This window comes from Musa acuminata, chromosome BXJ3-5 (assembly GCF_036884655.1).
Source record: "Musa acuminata AAA Group cultivar baxijiao chromosome BXJ3-5, Cavendish_Baxijiao_AAA, whole genome shotgun sequence".
NCBI classification, from domain to species: Eukaryota; Viridiplantae; Streptophyta; class Magnoliopsida; order Zingiberales; family Musaceae; genus Musa; species Musa acuminata.
The window spans coordinates 36,098,528-36,119,418 of record NC_088353.1 but is presented as its reverse complement, the minus strand read 5'-3'; the positions used below and the strand labels follow the sequence as shown (position 1 = coordinate 36,119,418).

Below are 20,891 nucleotides of genomic sequence, written 5' to 3'. Positions count from 1 at the left end.
TATCGAAAGCCGTTTCACACGTAGAAATCCGATTGAACTCATTTTTGTCCAATGCGCAAAATAAGGCATTCATAGCCTTTGCGTTTAAAGAAAAATTCTTCTTCTCCAAAACCGACCATTCGTTCATCGGTTTGGAGGGAAGTTGAAAACCGTTTTCAATGATATTCCATAAATCCAGATTTAGAGAAATTAAGAAAACTCTCATTCGAGTTTTCCAATAAGTGTAGTCCAATCCGTTAAAGAACGGTGGACGAAAGACCGAACAGCCCTCTTGAAAAGTCATTTCTCTCGGGTGTAAATCCGAAATGAGAAAAACCCCGCTCTGATACCAATTGTTAGGATCGAGAGCACTAAGAGGGGGGGGGGGTGAATTAGTGCAGCGGAAATCTTATAATAATTTAAAACCAAAAGCTGCGTTCGTTCAAAAACTATTGTGATGCAAAAGCAAATTCTCAGTTTGTATCTAAGTGCAGTTTGCGTCTAAGTGCAGATTGCGTTTAAACGCAGTTTTGCGTCTAAGCGCAGTTTTGCGTTTAAACTCAGATTTACGTCTAAATGCAGATTTACGTCTAAACGCAGATTTACGTCTAAACGCAGTTTTACGTCTAAACGCAGTTTTACGTCTAAACGCAGTTTTACGTCTAAACGTAGTTTTACGTCTAAACGCAGTTTTACGTCTAGACGCAGATTTACGTCTAAACTTTGAAACTCGTTTGTATATTCGCAGAAGGCAGTATGCAGTTGAAATCAAGACGTAAACGTAAACTGAAATCTGATGATTGAGCGAAGAAAGCCGATTTACGTCCGAATGCAGTTTTACGTCTAAATGTTGAAACTCGTTTGTAAAATCGTAGAGGACAGATTGCAGTTATTAATAGGATTAAAATGTAAGCGTAAACTGCAAGGAAGCTCGTTCGTAAAAGCACGGAAAACAGATTTGCAGAATCAAACGTAAACGTAAACTGTAATGTATGAAAATACGAGTTTACGTCTGAATCCAGATTTGGAAGAACAGCACTTAGAACTTGTTCGTGAAAGCGCAGAGAGCAGTAGTGATGAGGGAGGTTTGCAGTAATGATAAAGTGCTCGAAATTAAACGCAAACCAGAGATTTAGAGTGGTTCGGTCAGCCTTGACCTACTCCACTTTTGGCTTCCTCCACCGATGAGGTTGCCGACGTCAACTAGCTGCCTTCCTTCAATGGGCGAAGGCCAAACTTCCCTCTTACAGTTTCTCTCCTTTTGACAGGGTTAGGAGACAACCTTTACAGACCTTTCTCTCCTCACTTTACAGTTGAAAACTTGAAGAACAGAAGGAGGAGACTCAAGGCTTTACAACACTTTTGAGCTCTTTAGAATCACAGAAAAGATCACAATTTCGGTATAGGTCTGTGTCTTTCCAGTGCTGAATGGGTGGGGTATTTATAGGCCCCAACCCAATTCAAAATTCGAGCTCAAAACGATCAAATCGATCAAATCCCAGAATTCTGGGATCAGGCGGTTGCACCTCTCGACTGGAGAGGTGGCACCGCCTGGCAGAGCTCGAAGACTGAGCTCTGCCGATTGCTTCTTCTCTGCCAGAGCTCGAAGACTGAGCTCGATGGTTGCATCACCTGGCAGAGCTCGAAGACTGAGCTTGGTGGTTGCATCACCTGGCAGAGCTCGAAATCTGAGCTCGGTGGTTGCATCACTTGGCAGAGCTCCAAACTGAGCTCAAGCTGATGCACCATTCTGCCATAGCTCGAAGACTGAGCTTGGTGAATTCATTACCTGGCAAAGCTCGAGACTGAGCTCAGGCTGATGCACCACTCTGCCAAAGCTCGAAGACTGAGCTTGGTGGTTGCATCGCCTGGCAGAGCTCGGAACTTGAGCTCTGGCGGTGCAACCTCTTGGCTGGAGCGGTTGCACCTCCCAACCCCACAGCCCAGGCGGTTGCACCTCCTGGCTGGGGCGGTTGCACCTCCCAACCTCGCAGCCCTGGCGGTGGCACCTCCAGGCTGGAGAGGTTGCACCTCTCAACCCTGGCGGTGGCACCTCCAGGCTGGAGAGGTGGCACCTCTTCACTATTCCAGCTCACTTGGTTTGGCTCCAAACTTGGTCCAAACCAGTCCGAACTTGGGCCTAATTGGCCCCTACTTGGGTTATAGGATTAACACCTATTCCTAACCCTAATTAACGTGCTAACTATGAATTTAAAGACATTTTCTAAGCTATTACAAAGTCCGCAAGTCAAGACTTCTTCTAGCGAGCTTCCGGCAAACTTCCGGCGGTCTTCCGATGAAATCTCGGAAACCATTCTGCGGACTCCCGGCAAGCTCCTAGACTTCACGATTTGTTCTTAGCGAGTTCCAACGAGCTTCTTCGGCAAGCTCCGATCTTTCTCGGCGAGCTCCGCGAACTCCCAACGAATCTTCGGACTTCCGTCGAACTCTCGAACTCGCAACAAATCCTTCGCGCTTGACTCCGACACTTTGTTTCGCTTTATGTCTTCATCGTTATCATAGTTAATCCTGCACGACAAAACAAAACTTCAATCGAGACAATTAATCCTAAGCAATTAACCAAGTTGTCCGACATGTCATTGGTCCCTCGACGCTTCGTCCGATTCTTCGGCGCATCGTCCTCTCGTGCAGCCTATTGCCCAATCGACCAGTTGACTCCGCAACTCCGATATCCTTGGCACAATACCCGCTCTTCTTGGCCCGATGCCCGAGTCCACGGCCCGAAGCCTTCTGTCGATACGTCGACCGATCCACCGGCCCGACGTCCAATCTTCTGACATGTTCCTTCGGCACAACATGATTATCCTGCTTTAATTGTCTCATCCTGATCGAAGCATCCTGCGTCACTCAAAACGCAGATTAAATCATAAACATATATCAAGTAGTTTCATCATCAAAATACGAGATTCAACATTCTCAAGTTACGGAGCCAATCCGTATAATTTGGACCAGTGAGGCGGTTGACATCAAGTATGCCACGTAAGGGATTTGAAAGCGACATTTTCTGAAAATAATGATGTAGCAAAAATGAATAACATGCAGATTTTGCAAGAAATAAACTATCAAGATATGGACTTTTATCTTAATATGCTCCCACTATTTTACTAACGAGTCACGCGACACCCTCAGCACGTGAAACGGAAGTCTCCGGCAGACTTCTAGTGGGGATCAGGATCCAATCAGCGTCTTAGTGTAACCTCGAGGGACTCGACCAATCACACTAAGCCTAAAAGGTAGACAACTCTTGCCGATCACAACTCCTTGTGATTCCCGTCCTGTTCGGCCTCCGAATCACCATGGCCTCGAGGGACTCGACCAACCATGATGCTCGGTTAAGTCAACACCTTCGTTACAAGATGAGTCTGATTTGATGATATACCCTCGAGGGACTCGACCAAGCATATCATGCCCTCAGGTCACCGGTGACATCTCTATGTCGTAAGCAAGATAGCGAATCGCGATATAGGTGAGTCTCGAGGGACTCGACCAACTCAACCTACACCGGGATTCGGTTCCTACTCATAACGATGGAAGGCCACGTGGGTCAATCTAATTGCCTCACGTTTACCGACTTAATATTATCGAGAGATGTTTCTATGATTTGGTCTCCTAATATGACATGTCACACATATGCATATTTAATATATATCTACATCGCATGCAAATATATATACATATCTAGTATGTGTATAAGCAATCACACCAGATGATCATGGACCACAACCTAATATGATTAGGCCCGAGCCAGTAGGCCTAATCACTCACATCAAGATCTATGTGTTCAACGATGCATCTCCATGCCTTGTGATCGTCCATCTCGTCCTCGTCGGTTCCGTCGACATCTTGATGCATCTCCATGCATCACGATCGTCCGTCTCGTGGGTCCCGCTATGGCATCCACGCTCCCGCTGCGCCTCCTCATGTGATTACAACTTAATCATAAGCACGCAGGCCCGACAATAAACGAGAAATATAATGGAGGTTCGCAGACCTCAATAATAATAATCACAAGTACACACATCACACGGTCCATGATCATCCGTCCACTCATCATACATCACATGTATAAATAATCATCATCATGTAGGACTACTAGATAATAATAAAAATAATAATCAACTAAACCTTTTAATTAATTAATATTTTCTGAAATCAGGGATATATAGGGAATTTCTCAATTCCTAAGGGTATTTTCGTAATTTGGACAAAAGACAAAAACTGGAATTTCTCAAATTCACAGGGGTAAAACTGTCTTTTGCCCAGAAAACCCTAATTTCCTACTGCCCTTTGCTGCTGCCGTTGCCGCCGCCACCCTGCTGGCGGCGGCCTGTGCGGCGAGGGGCGGGGCGCTGCCCTCGCCTGCGGGTGGCACGCCCGCTGGCAGCGCTGCCGCTGCAGGTGGGCGCCCCCGCGGGCGTCGCCGCCTCCGCGGGCAGTTCTGCCGGCGAGGCAACGCCCGCAGGCGGTGCTGCCTCGCTGGCGGCCGCCCCTGCGGGGTTTTTGCCCGTGGGAGCAGCGGCCACAGGCGCCGCTGCCCTGCGGTGCCTCAGCCCGCGCTGCTGCCCCGCGGCGCCTCTACCCGCGGGCTCAGCGGCCGCAGGCGCCTCTACCCGCGGGCTGCCAGCCCCGCCGGCAGCAAGCCTGCTGCAAGCAGGCCGCCGGCCGGCTGCTGCAGACACAGCGCTTGCGCATGCGCCGGCGCTGTGCTGCCTGGCTGCGACTGCGGCTGCCGCTGCAGGTGGCTGCAGGCATGCAGATCGAGGGCAGCAACTGTTGCTGCCCTTCCTCGCTTTTGCGTCAACGATTTTGACGTCAATATTCTTCCTAAACACAACACACGCAGTTCAAAACCAATCATTCGCACGAACAACCTGGCTCTGATACCACTGTTGGGAAATCATAGGGGGCGACATCATATGCGCAGCGGAAGAACAAGAAAACAAAAAAATCCCCGATTCCCAAAAGGATGTTCATCGTCGTGCGAAGATTGGTGCGCAAAATCCGCAAAAACACAAAACTGCGTATAGAGATTGTGTTACCTAGGGAGATCGTATATCCCTGTTTCCTTGCAGATCCTTAGGAGAGGGTGAAGGAGGTCAAGCGTCCTCCTCTCTAGCGGTGATCCACACAGCAGGGTTGCGACGACGCTCCTCAAAACTCCAGGCCTACTCTGAGGTGGAGAGGGAGAGGAGAATAGGAAGGGCAAGCAAAGACTCTAGCCTATGAGGCTGTGAATCCCTCCTATTTATAGAGATCCCGTGTCAAAACCCTAATGGGTCCTTTCCCTAGTGGGTATTGGATCTGCATCCAATAAGACAAGGGCTCCGTCGGATATCTCATATCCGAACCTCTACTCATCGCAATGCCTACCATATGTGTGTGACCCTCTAGGCCCAATATCGAGCTGGCCGTGAGTCATACCTGTCAGAACTCCTTCTAACTCAGTGAATTATTATCTCTGTAATAATTCACTCGACTCATCGACTACGGAAGTACTAGGCCACTACGCCGTAGTCCCCAGACGATACAGGGGAATCCAATCCATTGGACCTGTCTGTCCTCAGTTACCATGTACCTATAGTCCCTCATCCATCTAATATCCCAGAGACCGTATATCGAGCATGGTGCTGTCAGACCCATACGGTTTCTACTCGAGTCTCGCTCTAATCGGATTCTCCCGGAGAACTCTTTCTCTCTCAACCCGAATGACCCTGGCCAGGGATTTGTCTGAGCAAGAACACATGGGATATTCCTCTCATGATACCGAGAGTGGATGATCCTCTATCGACACTCAATAGCCCTCGTAAGGTCGACTACCACTCCCAATGACCAGCTGTACTAGATCTGGGAACAGCCAAACCTATAAGTCTGGTATCAAAGAGTGGAGCACTCATACAGGACATCCTTGGTGTCTCAAGTCTAAGAACCAGATACACCATTAGGACTACGGAATCGTTGTCTGACAATAAGGCATCATCAACCATCCAGCATTCCGTAAGCGGATCAATCAGTGAACTCATTCTCCAATGAGCACCTGTACTGTATCCCTAGTGTCCCTACACGAGCAGCTATGAGACCAGCTGCATCCATCATATGGACGGGTATACAGCACACCAGTCTATCCGGTTATCACGATGTCCCTCTCGAGTAACCTATGACCGGGATTATTTAGGATATGTGTTTAAAGGTGAATCGATCTCATTATCGTGATCTCATCACGATCCGATTCCCATTGTACAAATCCAAGGACATCACAATATATATGCATTTATGCAATAGTTATAAAGTGATATACGCCAAAATATAATAAGCAAAAAGATTCTGTATCAAGTCACACGTGCCATCACTCACGTGATTGGCTTGCTGGGCACTTATGACTAGCAATTATATCATTACATCTTCTCAAAGTTAGATCAAAGTAAGAGAGCCAACTTAAAATTAACATTTGAGTTCTCAGATATATGCATACAAGTAATTTTTTTATTTTTATAACAACGATAGGAAGAATTAATATTTAGTCTCATCATCAGTGACTTCCCAACTTTGTTTCAGCTAATCAAGTTCAAGTGCCATTTCTGTTTTGTGTAGGTGTTTAGCGAGTACACATTCAGCATTCCTACATGTTTAATGGTGTCAAATTATCCACTAATCCAATGAATATACCACTTATAACTCCCCATACGCAGGCTTAGCATCTCCAAATGATATTTCTTTTGTAAAACTAATGTTTAGCCATTTTCTAGAAAAAACAAAAAAAAATAATTGTCAATTGGTGAAAAAAAGATTTCATGTGGGATTAGGGAATTTAATCCATTTATGATAAGCAATTACAAAAACAGAAAAATATCAAAAAGAATACATTATATTTATTTCTTTTCATAAGTTTATGATGATAAGTAAGCTCAAGACTTACGTTAATCTTTGTAACAGTTGAGATAAATACAATGATATTATGTATTAATGCACTTAAAAAGTTTCTTTTTATGATAATAAGGTTATTCAAGATAATAATATATATTTAATTCAAACTTGTTATTGGTAATTATGTGGTTAACCTAAGTTTCTCAGACGATGTTAATGAAACTATTATTTAGGGAGACTATATTCTACACCATAATTAATAGCGATAAATAAGCTATTTCAAAAAGCATGAAGGCTTTGTAAGGGTTAATGTGTAAAATAGCCGAAAAAAGTAAAAATAAAAATGATTTTGGTTCTGTTATGTCTCTGTCATTATTATATAGTTTTGAAGGTGAGAGAGAAAATTGAGTGAGAGAGAGAGAGAGAGCGCAACAAGGACGGCGTGAAGGAGGTCCTTGTTGCTCTCCCACGCTCCTTCGTGCTGCTGCTGGGATCTTGCGATCCCTCGTTCGAGAAGGAAACTATGAGTCATTGAGTGTCCACTTCTACGTCTTCGCCTTCCCCGCCCCTTCGATCGCCGAAAGCTCCCCTGATCGCAACCCTAGCCCTAACATCTCACCTCTCCACCTGTCCTTCCATGGCCACCGCCGCCGCCGCCGCATCGTCCTCATCCTCCGTTGACGCTGATCCCTCGTCAACCTCCGCCTCCCCACGCGCCGCACGGACCGTTCGCCAACCCTGGTCCCACGTCGTCCGCGGCGAGTCTGAAACTTCTGCGGCCGCCGCCCTACCTCCCCCCTCCTCTCCTCCGCCTCAGCCGCAGGCTGCCACAATCCCCTCTCCGGATCCCTCCGATCGGTCACCTCGGAAGTCGCCGCCGGAGGACGTGGCTCCGTCGTCATCGGAAGCTGCCCGCGGGAAGAAGCCGGCGTGGAAGCGGCCAATAAATGGGGAGATCGAGGCGGGCGCCGCCGTGATGGGGGGCGCCGCCTCCTGGCCTGCCCTCTCTGAATCCGCCAAGTCCGCTTCCGGTACCAGATCATCGTCGTCCGATGCTTCGAAACCCCTTTCCGATGGACCCCTCGCTGTGCCCCCGGTGAGAATTTCGAAATCTTGATCAAGAACCCTTATGTTTTAGATGGAAGTGGTCTGAATCTATGCATGCTGTTCTGGTTATTTATTATTATGGTTCTATCAACTTCGTTACCAAAATTTGCATGAACTTTTAGATTGAAGTGATCTAAATCTATGCATGCTGTTCTGATTATCTATTATTATGGTTCTATATTGTACTTAGGAGCCTGCAATTTCAACTGCTTCACCAAAGCCTAACTCGAATCCATCTTTGACCCCGAAGCCTAACTTGAATCCATCTTCAACCCCAAACCATGTGGCATCTGAACGCCATCAATCAATGAATCAAGGTGGCGGTAGTGGAAATGGTGCCCTTGCCGTTCGTGAAGCGGCATTGCCCTCACCACCACCGACTTCAGCACCACTGCCTCAGGTTAACCTGGCCATCCAGACACCCCAAGCACCCCCAGAACTCTCGACTCAAGATCAAGCTGCTTCCAGTTTGGACCATGGTTCCTGGGGACTTGGATTGGGATCACAGACATACAATGGTGGTGACCACCATAGAAGCTATGGTGGCAACAGGCGGTGGAACAATGGTGGTGGTTCTGGGTCTCATAACAGCAATTATGGCAATCGCCGTGATCAGGAGCGTGGTGGCTATGATGGATATCGTAGGAATACTGGTGGGAGGGACTTCAACATGCAGCAGCGAGGTGCCCGGCCTTTCTTTAGGCCACCACATGTTGTGAACCCATACCTCAGACCTCTCCCACAGGTTCGACCTTTTGGGAATCCCATGATGTACCCTGGTAAGCTCTATTTTCTCAACAGTTGGTCCTTCTTTATATTGCTGATATGGTTCTTCCATTTGTCATGATGGTGTTCTTGATTTGCCTGCAGATATGTCTTCTCCTGTCATTTATGTTGCCACTCAGCCACCTCCTGGGGTTCCTTTTGTTCCTCATCCAGTGGTGCCCCCTGCAATGTATATCCCTGCCATTGATCCGCAGCGTGCTGCTTTATTGAAGCAGATAGATTATTATTTCAGGTGACTATCTGGTTCACCACGAAATTGTTATATTGACATAATTGAAGGCTTGTTTAGGTTACTGTATTCTTTATTTTTAAACAATTTTCAGCTCGGACAATTTGTGCAAAGATATTTATTTGCGGCAGAATATGGATGATCAGGGATGGGTCCCAGTATCCGTGATTGCTCAATTTAATAGAGTGAGTCAACTTGACAAATATTAATACCATGTTTTTATTTTTCCTATCTTCATCCAAAATGTCCTTCTGACATCTGCTGATATATTAACTTGGTTGCATTATTTTTTTGGTGTGGATAAACAATGTGTACTTTCTTATTTGATCTAGAGAGTGGATGTTTTGTCTGCATGTCAAAATTCCAAATTCTCTGCATTTGACTTTTAATCCATAATGTATGTATGTATGTATATCCAGGCATTTACTGTTCATGCTCATATTTGACAAAACAGTTATTGTTTTAACAAAATTGTATTTTCACTATATAATGTAGTTCCTTTAGTTGTTTTATAAAACATTTTTTGGACAGATTGCTTCTTATAGAGGAACACAACTAAGCTACTGAAATGTTGACACTTATGCAAATTGTTTTTTTCTGAAATATGGAATGGAAGATTGTTGCTAACGTGACAATTACGTTAGGGATCCATATGGGTTCATGTTAGTTCTTTCAAGGCTATTTGTTTTCATCATCATTGGACTTGTGCAATATGGACTTTCTGGTTTAGATTTTCTGCTGGAGCTGTGATCATGAGGTTCTAGTATGTTTTTTGCAAGGAACATTATCCTTGATGGTGTTATCTCTATAAGTTTGGATAGCATGAAGCATATATTAACCTGCTATTGGCCACAGGGTTTGAAGGCTATTGTGAAATGTTGATAATATGGAATGTAAAGTTTATTCCATTACTTGTTTGGAGTCTCGACAGTTTTGATGTCATTGCCTAGAGTACTTTTACAAACACAAGTAATAAAAAAAATGAACAATCATAATAATATTTATGACTCAAAATCTTCTTCCAGTATACTTGAATACAATTTATAAGCAGGCCTCAATGGAACTTTCATAGTAAAGATAAGTTCAATTACATGTTCAAATATATATTCAAGTCATGGCACATTTTTATATTATAATTCTACTACAATCATACACACTTGTTAATAGTTGACCTAGCTAAATTTGTCCTAAAAGAACCTAAAACGTGAAAAGAGAAACCTTCACTAGAGCAACACCACTCTTGGATCATCAAGTGATCAATATATCAGAGAAATATTCAAGTAAAATGATTTACATGGCCTATCAACTTGTCATTCTTGGCTTATCCCTTTGTTTAATCTCTCCTTCAATTTCTTTAATAATTTAATATCTTCCTATAGCCTAAGTAAGTTTATCATAATCTTTGGTTTCCTTTATATGGTATTTATATTCTTTTTATTTTTCCAATGCAATGTAAGTACACTTATTCTATGAAATCATTAGATAAAGTACATGTTTAACTTTAAGACTTATTTCTTGTTTAAGTGATTGTACCATTGGCCAATAAGTCATTTTACAACATCTTTGGCATTGCGTTAACCTTTGATTATAGTTTGGCTCTATATTCTCAGAGCAGTTCATTGTCAAGCTTTAAGCTCCTTATTGCAACATTAGAGTTTTTATGAACATGGATAGAGTATCTCTGACCCTGTTTGGATGTAAATGTGGATATTTCTAAATCTTTTAGGCATGGATGAGACCTGTGAACATTCAATAATGCATGGAATATTTTTTTGATTTCCTTTGTTGCGATCTTGTTATATATTTTTATACTTTGTCTTGTACTTATCAGAACCTTGCCCCATAGTTATTAGTACTGGCCTGGCCAGGCCAGCAAAATCAGGAAACAGACCTCTAATCGGATCAGCTTCGCTTAAAACCAGTTTCAAGCTGACCTGGTTGGTTTTTTGTTGCTTCATAGGAATTGATTGAGTTGAACAAAACCATCCTGGTTTTCGTAATTTGATTAGCAATGACTAGATACCCTCTACACTAGGTATCACTTTATTTTATATTGAGGATGTTTTAGTTAAGGATCACTGTCTCATTCTGACTAGCAGTGTTCGTCCTAGCTTGGACGGGTATGTACCAGTTTTCAGGAAATTGGGAAAAAATGGCCGAAAATGGCTGAAAAATTATTAAAAAAACATATATAATCCTAATTTAATGCAATTGCAATTCAATTTCAATAAAAATAAATTGCAAATGAGTCATAAATGGTCAGTAATTATAGGTTTTTAGAATGAGATAGCAAATTTAATGTTTTTGGATTGTTGAGGAGTAATTTGAATGAGTGAGGAAGAGAGGGAATGATGTAGGATGAGAAGCAACAATTTTTTTTTTATGATAGAATCATAAAAAGAGAGAAAAAAGAGATAATAAATGGAAGATACTAAAAAAAAGATAACTACCAGATTTGCTCTGGCTCAATATGCGAACTTCTAAGATGAAGGTCTCGCACCTCTACACGTCTCATATGTGGACGATGGAATCATTCCATCGGAAAACAAATGTGGTCTTACACCACATACACACAAGGTGGGAAAGAACTCAATTCACTGATTCATGTTTGATTGATTTGCATTGCAATGGTCTTGCCCTTTTTTATAGGCTCTAGTACAAGAATAAAAAGGAAAATAAAAGAATAAAAAAATTACAATTGCATCAAATTAAATATTTGATATCCTCTTTCATTTGAGGAAGGTATGAGAAATAATTTTTCTCTCTTGATGTTCTTGATTGATAGATTTTCATCTTTACAAAGATGAATCTTCAATTAACATTCATAATCTTTAATCAAAAACAAGTTTGATTTCTTTCATCTTTTCTGCATTTGCTTTCTTTTTCTTTGCCTTAAGTAGATGTTTCCATCTGACAACTTATGACATGCAAAATGTCTCTAACTAATAAAATTTATTCAAATAATATATAAACTAAATTGCTCCTGCATCAGGGAGAAATAGTATGTGGAGTGAAAGAGGGGAGGGAGAGGGTTTTAAAAGAGGGGAAAGAGGCTAAACCAGGGGTCCAACGGTCAAATTGACTATTCAACCCGCATGATTTGACAAAACATATTCATACGAATTTGACCGTTATGACCTATATCTCTTGGTAAAGGTTGAGTTTCTATTGTTTCACCTTATACACTCCCACTTGATGCATGCCCATCGTTGGGTGGACCGGTACTTATTGCCCATATTGTATTGGGGATACGACGAACCTTGATTTTGATTTCTTAATTATTTTGAGGATAAAGAAAAAGTATCTTCAGTTACTGACTCTCCAACCACCCTCTTTCTTTCCGATCATTCATTCCCTTTCTCTAAGGGACAACATTGTTTCTCCCTCTATCCAGAGCCCTTCTCCCCCACTCATTTTATATCGTCAACTACCCTCTCTCCCTCTCTCTTTACCTTTGCTCCTGGTGTCTCTCTTCAATGATCCTCTCTCTCTCCCTCTCTGACTGGCCTTTGTTCCTTTCTTTTCTCTAGTCACTCTTTCTCCCTTTTCATTCGTCCTCTCTTTAGGTGGAGCCTGCCCTAATTTTCCATGAATTTTAGTAGTATGATCGGTCGATCGGATTGAATTTGGAGCAGATCATTGTCCAATCCAGGTCTGATAAATATGTTTTTTTGCCACTCTAAATATTTTTTGTTTATTTCTGTTGGAATTTGAATGAGATTTGATGTTTGAAGTTATTATATTCCAAAAAATATGGTGCAATGGATCGATACTTGCATGGTCCAGGATATTCAAGTGCAGGTTATTAGTAAGCCCATCTTGCCTTGTATACATACCATGATAACTGTATTGCAATTCTGAAATGGAACTACTTGAGGCATTTCAATATCTCATCAGTCTCATCAATGTGTAACACATAGACCATAATTATTTTCTAGATCCACCCATTGTTCCATGTGTACATCTCTTGCACCATGTACATGTAGTCATATATTTTACTGGAGTGATTGGCCTTACATACATAGTACTAGGTTTGCACTATTACCACTTGACAAAGTCTGAAAATTATGTGGGTGAAGCCTTGACAAAGAAAGATTACCCACTGATATACAAACCTGAGTCATAGCCTACCTCCAGTGTGGGTCTTTTTTGGGTGACACAACTGGTTTTGATAATACTGTTCTGCTGTTGAAAACATAATTGCTGATGCAAATATTTAATTCTGGCATCACGGCTATTTTAATATTGGTACCCTTTTTGTTTCTGAGTAAACCACAATTCATGCAACAACTGGATCTGGTCTTTGTATTTTAAGTGAATGGCTCAAGTTATCACTCAAAACAACTACTGATTAATACTCATATGAACTTAAGATCAAGCATACTTCTACCAAGGTTTCCCTGGGGAGTTACTTTGAAAATTATTCAAGCAGTCCTTGTCTATGATGCTCTTATTAGATCAGATAACAAGCCATTATATATATTGGTTTCTGTCACGGAAGTGCTTATGAAGTTGGGTTATTGTTCAGAGTTGTAACTTTATTTGGAAGATGTACCTGATTCTTACAATGTGAAAGGCATACACCATGGTTATTTTTTCTCCCTGACATACATTAGATGGTGTTTATTATGATTTCTTCTTTTATATAAATTGACCCTCTTTATATCCTGGATTGCTGGAAGCCTTGTGCACTAGACTGAATCAATTATTTGTGCCATTTTTTTTGTTTTTCCTTTGTTGATAATTTAGTCATTTTTGTGATCCAGTTGGTCAATGTGATCTACAAATCATGTACTAGGCACAACTTTTATGGTTAATCATCACTAAGTCATTTTTGTAATCCAGTTGGTCAATGTGATCGGTGTATCATCTGCTAGGCACAACTTTTATGGTCCACAGTGGCTCTAATTTGATAAATAGTCATTCTCCTATGTATGGTTTGAAATGCTCTCATGTTGGTTCCCTTGATCCTAATGAAATTATCTTGGTAGTCTTTTGTCATTTTAATAAATTTTGATTTAATAGTCTGTCATGAATTGTTTTGTTTGCTAGTTTTTGCATGAAACTACTGTTGTATGATCTGTGAATCATAGACCATATGTTTTTTCTGACTTAAGCTTTATTATGAAGAATTATGTCTGAAACCTCTACTTTATATATCTAAATATTGTCAACTTCCTCTTGTAGCTAAAAATTGCTAATATGTTATTTGGTGGGTCCTTAAAACAATCATAGAAGGGACATAATATGTTACGAATGCCTAAATAACTGATATGCTTATGGTATTAGTTTTTATATCTTAATTATATATATATATTTTTTCTGGATGTTTTGGTTCTTTCGAGGGTGGGCCTTAGTACAATGGTAAAGTTACTCCTTTGTGACCCAGGGAGATCAAGGTTCGAGTCACAGAAATATGGCCTCTTTAAATATTTAAAAGTAAGGTTGCAAATATTAACCCTCCCCAGATCCAGCATTGGGGGGAGCCTCATGCATTGTGTATGTCCTTTATGTTTTGGTTCTTTTGATCTTTCGGGTTTTGGCTTCTCGAATCTTTTAATCTCATTAAACTTTTAGGATATTCTTTTCTTAGCATGGGAAATTGCTTTTCCAATTGTTTACAGGTCAGGCAATTAACAAACAGCACAGAGTATATATTGGATACAGTGCGGTTGTCAACTGAAGTGGAAGTGCAGGTACCTCACATAAATTTCATTTTTCTTGCCATCAGCTTTTGTAATGCTTTTTGAAAGACAAATAAATGATGGGCTTGCTCACTGTGACCATCTTTAAATCACCTTTCCGATTTTGTCCTTTCAAGCCACTTCTTCAGAAAAGTAGAACCTGCTAGAATGAGAGTTATGAACTTGGTAAACATGACATCATCCTGTGCCTGCATTCTGTACATTTCTTGCTTTTTACAAGCCTAATGAAGATTTACACTCTCTTTGACACACACCATGGACTTATGCAGATGCAACTATTATATCTCATCCTTTTTTGGCACATGGTTATTGCAGGGTGAGAAAATAAGAAAGCGTAATGACTGGATGAATTGGATTCTGCCTTCCGGTCAGTCTACAGGAACATTGAACTCTGATAATTTGTCAGCGCGCCTGCGAACTGTTGACCTAGAGGGGAACTCTCTTCGGGGTAACACGGGAGTACCAAATTATAGTGAGGTAGTTCTTAGTAGATCGGCATCTGGGAACTTGAGGAATCAGTTACAAATGGCAGTAAATCGAAATGATGCCAATAGACGAGCCACTGGACTAGCAGATTCACATCCGACCAATTCTGGAAGAAGTTTAGGCAGGAGTGACACGTTTTGAAGTTTACTCTTCACAAATGGATAAGCATTATTGGTTGTCTGATGAGGGTTATGTTTCTGCAACAGAACTTGGACTTTTTTTTTGTTGTGTCAGTTTGAAGAGGAAATCAAAACAACAAAAAACAACAGAAAAATCTAAAAGAAAGAAAAGAAAAGAAAAGAAGCAAAAATGGGAAGTACAGATTGAATTTAGAATTATGAGGTTCTATAGTGCATTTCTGAGCTGTTGGTCAGTTATTTTTTGGCTACCAACCTTTTCTTTCTTCTTGAAGAGGGGTCTAAACTATTCTCTTTTTTGGGTTCTGAGGATGGAATTGGTCATGGTCACTCTAAACTTCTTCAACTAGATATTTATTTCTTGATTTGTTTATTCTCTTTCATTAAACAAGAAACATAGTATTCTTAACAGTACTCGTTCTTTGTTACCATTTGAAGATTTTGTTTAAACTCCGATCTTTTGAGGATTAAAAGTTGTTTCACTTGTTAGTATATAAAATAGTTGCCTGGTTGGTACATACTATCGGTTCATGGAATCTGCTATTGCTGGTGAAGACCGACTGGTATGTGCCTTCCCTTTAATTTTCTTGGCAAATCATCGTTGTTGCCCCACTCAGTGAATCAAATTATCAGGTCATGTGGTATTCAGATAAGCTTTTAAGATTGACTGTATGCAGTTTAATGTTCGATCCCCCCACATGAGAAGAAGGTGAGGGCATTCACCAAAGCTTGCACCTTTTTTCCGACGGACTGGCTACGAACAGAATCGTGACATCACCATCGTGCAAGGGTCTTTGCTACCGTCAGATCGTTGATCGACATACCTGGTTCCATCTGATTCCGTTTGGCCAGAGTTTGCATGGGCACTTTGGGTACATCGCTCCCTTATCTCGCCTTGCTTCGTGGAACGAGCGGTGCAAATAACAGTGGAACGAAGCTTCTTCCATCGAGGGACCCGCAGTTTGCCCTTTCTCTCCCTCCTCTTATCAGTTCATCCGGCCATGAATCGATATGAACCAAGCAACATTACTCGATGAGCTTGTAAAATAAGAAGATAAGAGATCGATCGCAAATTCTCAAGACCTCCCCTTACCGAGCTATATAATTAAGAAGCCAAACAAAATACAGTAGCAGTTCCACTCTCCCCACTTCTCAAGTCTCAACCGAAGATGGCGAAGCCGATATCGATCGAAGTCTGGAATCCCAGTGGCAAGTACAGAGTTGTCAGCACCAAATCCATGCCCGGAACTCGTTGGATTCGCCTCTTGACAGACCAAGACTGCCGCGTCGAGGTAAACCCTCCTCCTCCTCCTCCTCCCAGGTCTCGATTCTTGTTCTGATCTTGATACAGAGCTCGCTGTTGTCCTCTGTGCTTGTAGATATGCACTGAGAAGAAAACTATACTGTCCGTGGAGGACATTCTCGCACTCATCGGCAACCGATGCGACGGAGTAATTGGACAGGCAAGTAGATAGTTGCTTGTAGTATGTATGTGTGCGTGTGGAGAAATATTTGTGCTGCTTTCTGTGGTTTGGTTAGCTCTGCTGTCTCTGTGCCGCAGTTAACAGAGGACTGGGGAGAGGTGCTGTTCTCGGCGCTGAAGAGAGCTGGAGGATCTGCGTTCAGCAACATGGCAGTCGGGTACAATAATGTCGATATCAATGCTGCTAACAAGTACGGTATTGCCGTCGGGAACACCCCAGTAAGTTTCATATGGACAGACTTCACAGTCTTTGTCTTCTTGGCCATGTTGTTTCTGATCTGGTTAGTAGAAAAGGTTATACTGGAGGCACGATTGGAGTAACAAAGAACTTGGTCGTTTAAATATTAATCACCATAATATCCTTTAGATTTTCTTTTGCTTTGTGTTCACTGTCATGTGGGATTGATATGGTGTACGCAGGGTGTTCTTACAGAAACAACGGCTGAATTAGCTGCTTCACTTTCACTGGCAGCTGCCAGAAGAATAGTGGAAGCAGATCAGTTCATGAGGGCGGGCTTGTACGACGGATGGCTTCCCCACTTGTATGATCTTGGTCATTCTTCTTAATTTTTCAGCAGTTATAATGAACTCTGTTATCCACAGATGAAAAATATATCTTCTTTTGATCAAATGGCTCCCAACAGGTTCGTCGGAAACTTGCTGAAGGGGCAGACAGTGGGAGTAATCGGAGCTGGCCGTATTGGTTCTGCATATGCCAGGATGATGGTATTATTTCCATTTTGCTTCTCTGTAAATTTCACTTGATTCTGTGCTATTAAGTAATGAAACAAATGATATCCTACACACACACACACACAGGCAAGGACAAGATTTGTTTAGAAAGCAAAAATAAAGGTTATTCGATAAAAAGCCACAGTACCAGAAGGAAAAGATCAATTATAAAGTGCAGTATTACATTATGAAGTTTTGAATTGCATCAACAATGAAAATATGCATAAAGTGTTTTGATTTGAAAAGCATATAACATGGCAATGACAGATTGAGGGCTTCAAGATGAACCTGATATACTACGATCTGTATCAAGCCACACGGCTAGAGAAGTTCGTCACAGGCATGTTATCATCGTCACCTCTTTTTTTCGGTAACATCCCCATGAGTTGAACTTGTAGTTAAGCATTCATCATTCTTTGGTATCTCCTGTTCAGCATATGGACAGTTCTTGAAGGCAAATGGTGAACAACCTGTTACATGGAAAAGAGCTGCTTCCATGGAGGATGTCCTCAGAGAAGCTGACGTGGTTAGATATTCTACCTTATTTCTGTATTAGAAACATGTTCAAGCTGTAGTTTGTATTGTTCACAATTTTAAGAAAATTAGCTCTACTACTGGAATAAGCTGAATTAATTAATTATATGCAATTTACAGATAAGTCTTCATCCAGTTTTGGATAAGACTACATATCATCTTGTAAACAAAGAGAGTCTGGCCATTATGAAGAAGGTGAATCTTCCTGCTCTTTCTTCTATCAATATAATGAACAGAAACATCACAGTTCAGGTCTTTAATTTTCTTAAAATTAATGGTCTATGACAGGAAGCAATCCTTGTGAATGCAAGCAGAGGACCAGTGATTGATGAAGCTGCTTTGGTTGAACATCTGAAGGCAAATCCAATGTTCCGAGTTGGGCTCGATGTTTTCGAGGTAATGATATTCCTAATTTTTTGATGGAAAAAAGAGAGGAGAAAACAGATCCTAACTGCTTTCATGTTTAAAATTCACTGGAGAACAATGACACAATGTACTGATCAGTAATGTGTTCTCAACAGGATGAACCTTTCATGAAACCTGGACTTGCTGAACAGAAGAATGCTGTTGTTGTGCCACATATTGCCTCTGCCTCCAAGGTGAGAACACAAAGAGACAGAATTAACATATACATTGCAGTTTTCTTTGTTCTCAACTTGGTCTTAGCTACTAATCCAACCTTTTCATCATCGGTTCAGTGGACGCGTGAAGGAATGGCAACACTTGCTGCTTTAAATGTTCTTGTAAGTTCAATACACCTAAAATATATATATTCTTTCTTCTTATTTGATCAAATAAATGTTGTTGCAAGTTCAGTACACCTAAAATGTATTTTCTTCCTTCATAATTGATCAAATAACTTATCGATCCACATGCTTATAATAAAAAATGTAACTGAAGAGACTGTTTTTTTTCCTCTTGCTTGCATGTGAGTAGGGAAAGATAAAAGGATACCCAATTTGGGGTGATCCGAACCGGGTTGAACCATTCTTGGATGAGAACTCTCCAGCTCCTACCGCATGTCCAAGCATTGTCAACGCGAAACAACTTGGTATTTGAGTGAGTTTTAGTTGGATTTGTTATCTGCTGCCCTCTGATTCGTAGGCTTCTTCCTAAACTGCTAGTTTATCTTTGTAGGCCTGCCCAGTTCCAAACTTTGATGGCAGAAGAACATGCGAATTGAGATGAAGACTGTGTGTCACATAGAGCAATGCATAAATATGAAATCTTGTGGATCCTTACAATCCTATGATGTATAATTTGCATTCGCTGACTAAGTCTTGCTTACTTGCATATACGCTTAAAAATCCTTCTTGGCCATGAAATGCTTGTTAAACATTATAATAACAATGACAAAGTCACAAGTCTCTTTTAGATCTTTCTCTATTTCTTCTCATACCATTAATATTAATCATTTTACCTCTTCTAACTATCGCATCCGGAGATCTCTAAAGCACATGCCCATAGTTGTTTATGAATAAAAGTATTTTTTTTTCTTTCTCGATTGGGAATATATAATCAACCAACAATGCACGCGTCATGTAAGGCCCATGGGGAAAAAGATCTAGATGACTTGACACTCGATTGCCTATGTGGATAGAAATCTAAGGAGCAGCTGGGGTCGATTATTAACTATCTCCCTTATGAAATATTCATAAGAATATACTTGAGAGTCCAAGGGGCAGCTCGGGTCGGTTACAAACTGCTTCCCTTACAAAATATTCACAGTAATATTCTCGGGAGTCTAGAGACAACTTGGGTTGGTTACGAACTGCCTCTCTTGCAGAATATTCATAGGAATATTTCCGAGAGTCTAGGGGGCAACTCGAGTCGGTTATGAACTACCTCCCCTACGAAATATTTCTAGAATATTTCATCTCTTCAAGGTCATATATAAAAACATAACCTCAACTTTAGGTAAAAGGAGAGAAAATCGAGAACTTAGACCTAGAGAAATTAACCTCGGGTCTAACTTCAAATGTTAGAGAGACCAGCTCGGGAAGCCTCTCCTGACTTAGATCTTTATGCAGGTGATAACTCGGGAGAAGGCACTTTTCATCTAGGATGACTCCACATATACGAACTAGGGCCATGTTGTGTTGATAAGGATGTCAACAACATTTTCCTCCAATACCCAATAACTTCGCACATCCATTTCAATATTCTCATCTTGGCAACATAAACTTTTTTGTATATATTGTTTCTTAATTGCTCAACACTCAGATCCATAAAATATTATTGGTTTCATAATTATTTTATAAAATATTTTTTTAGTCTCAAATGTATCCGATGATCATACAAGACTTTTGATGTCACAGAGCTAGAATTGCCCAAGTCATAAGATACTCTTGCGTTACGCATCCATTAAGGGTTAGCCTAATTGCAACCTCACTCAGGTCTTGGAGAACTTGTAAAAGAATTAGCTTCGAAAATGGGTGATGAATAAGTCTTGATGTCTCATAAAGAGGGTAATTTTGTGACCAATTCAACAAACACTTGGTATACAAGAAAGAAAAAAGAGGAAGGAGAAAATAAGGATTTTAGCGAACAAGTTCCTATAGGCTTTACGTGCAAACTTATAAATCTAATCAATGCTTAACACTATCCTAAATACTCATTAAGTCCTATGCCACCTGAATAGTTTTAGGGTGCTGAGATAGCTGACGTTTCGCATCACATTATTGCCTGTAAAAAATAAGTCATGACATGTGAAAACTAAACCATTCTAAGATAGTTTTGCTCGTTCTGGTGAGTAGTTGCTTTGCAACCATGTAAACTACTCTTATTCATAATTTTTTTAAGTAAAAACATATAAAAACAAGGTAAAACAT

At 41.1% G+C, this 20,891-nt stretch overlaps 2 protein-coding genes across 4 annotated transcripts; both read left to right on the top strand.

Moving 5' to 3' along the window:
• Positions 1–7,260: 7,260 nt before the first annotated feature.
• On the top strand, positions 7,261–15,800 carry LOC135637786 (la-related protein 1B-like). 2 transcript variants are annotated; one of them, XM_065150580.1, is made up of 6 exons: positions 7,261–7,957; positions 8,219–8,747; positions 8,839–8,986; positions 9,078–9,168; positions 14,608–14,679; positions 15,004–15,800. In XM_065150580.1, exons 1-6 carry the CDS (start codon positions 7,499–7,501, stop codon positions 15,313–15,315), a joined length of 1,611 nt encoding a protein of 536 aa, XP_065006652.1. In that variant the 5' UTR covers positions 7,261–7,498; the 3' UTR covers positions 15,316–15,800. The 2 variants fall into 2 exon arrangements, with proteins under 2 accessions (XP_065006652.1, XP_065006651.1); XM_065150579.1 differs by having other exon boundaries at positions 7,262–7,957; positions 8,159–8,747.
• Positions 15,801–16,334: 534 nt separating this feature from the next.
• LOC135637787 (glycerate dehydrogenase) lies at positions 16,335–19,434 on the top strand. Of its 2 annotated transcripts, none has more exons than XM_065150581.1 (13): positions 16,335–16,603; positions 16,691–16,774; positions 16,873–17,013; positions 17,215–17,336; positions 17,439–17,520; positions 17,794–17,866; positions 17,961–18,052; positions 18,181–18,255; positions 18,349–18,456; positions 18,582–18,659; positions 18,759–18,803; positions 18,997–19,111; positions 19,198–19,434. In XM_065150581.1, exons 1-13 carry the CDS (start codon positions 16,481–16,483, stop codon positions 19,218–19,220), a joined length of 1,161 nt encoding a protein of 386 aa, XP_065006653.1. In that variant the 5' UTR covers positions 16,335–16,480; the 3' UTR covers positions 19,221–19,434. The 2 variants fall into 2 exon arrangements, with proteins under 2 accessions (XP_065006653.1, XP_065006654.1); XM_065150582.1 differs by having other exon boundaries at positions 18,997–19,119.
• The last annotated feature ends 1,457 nt before the right edge of the window (positions 19,435–20,891 follow it).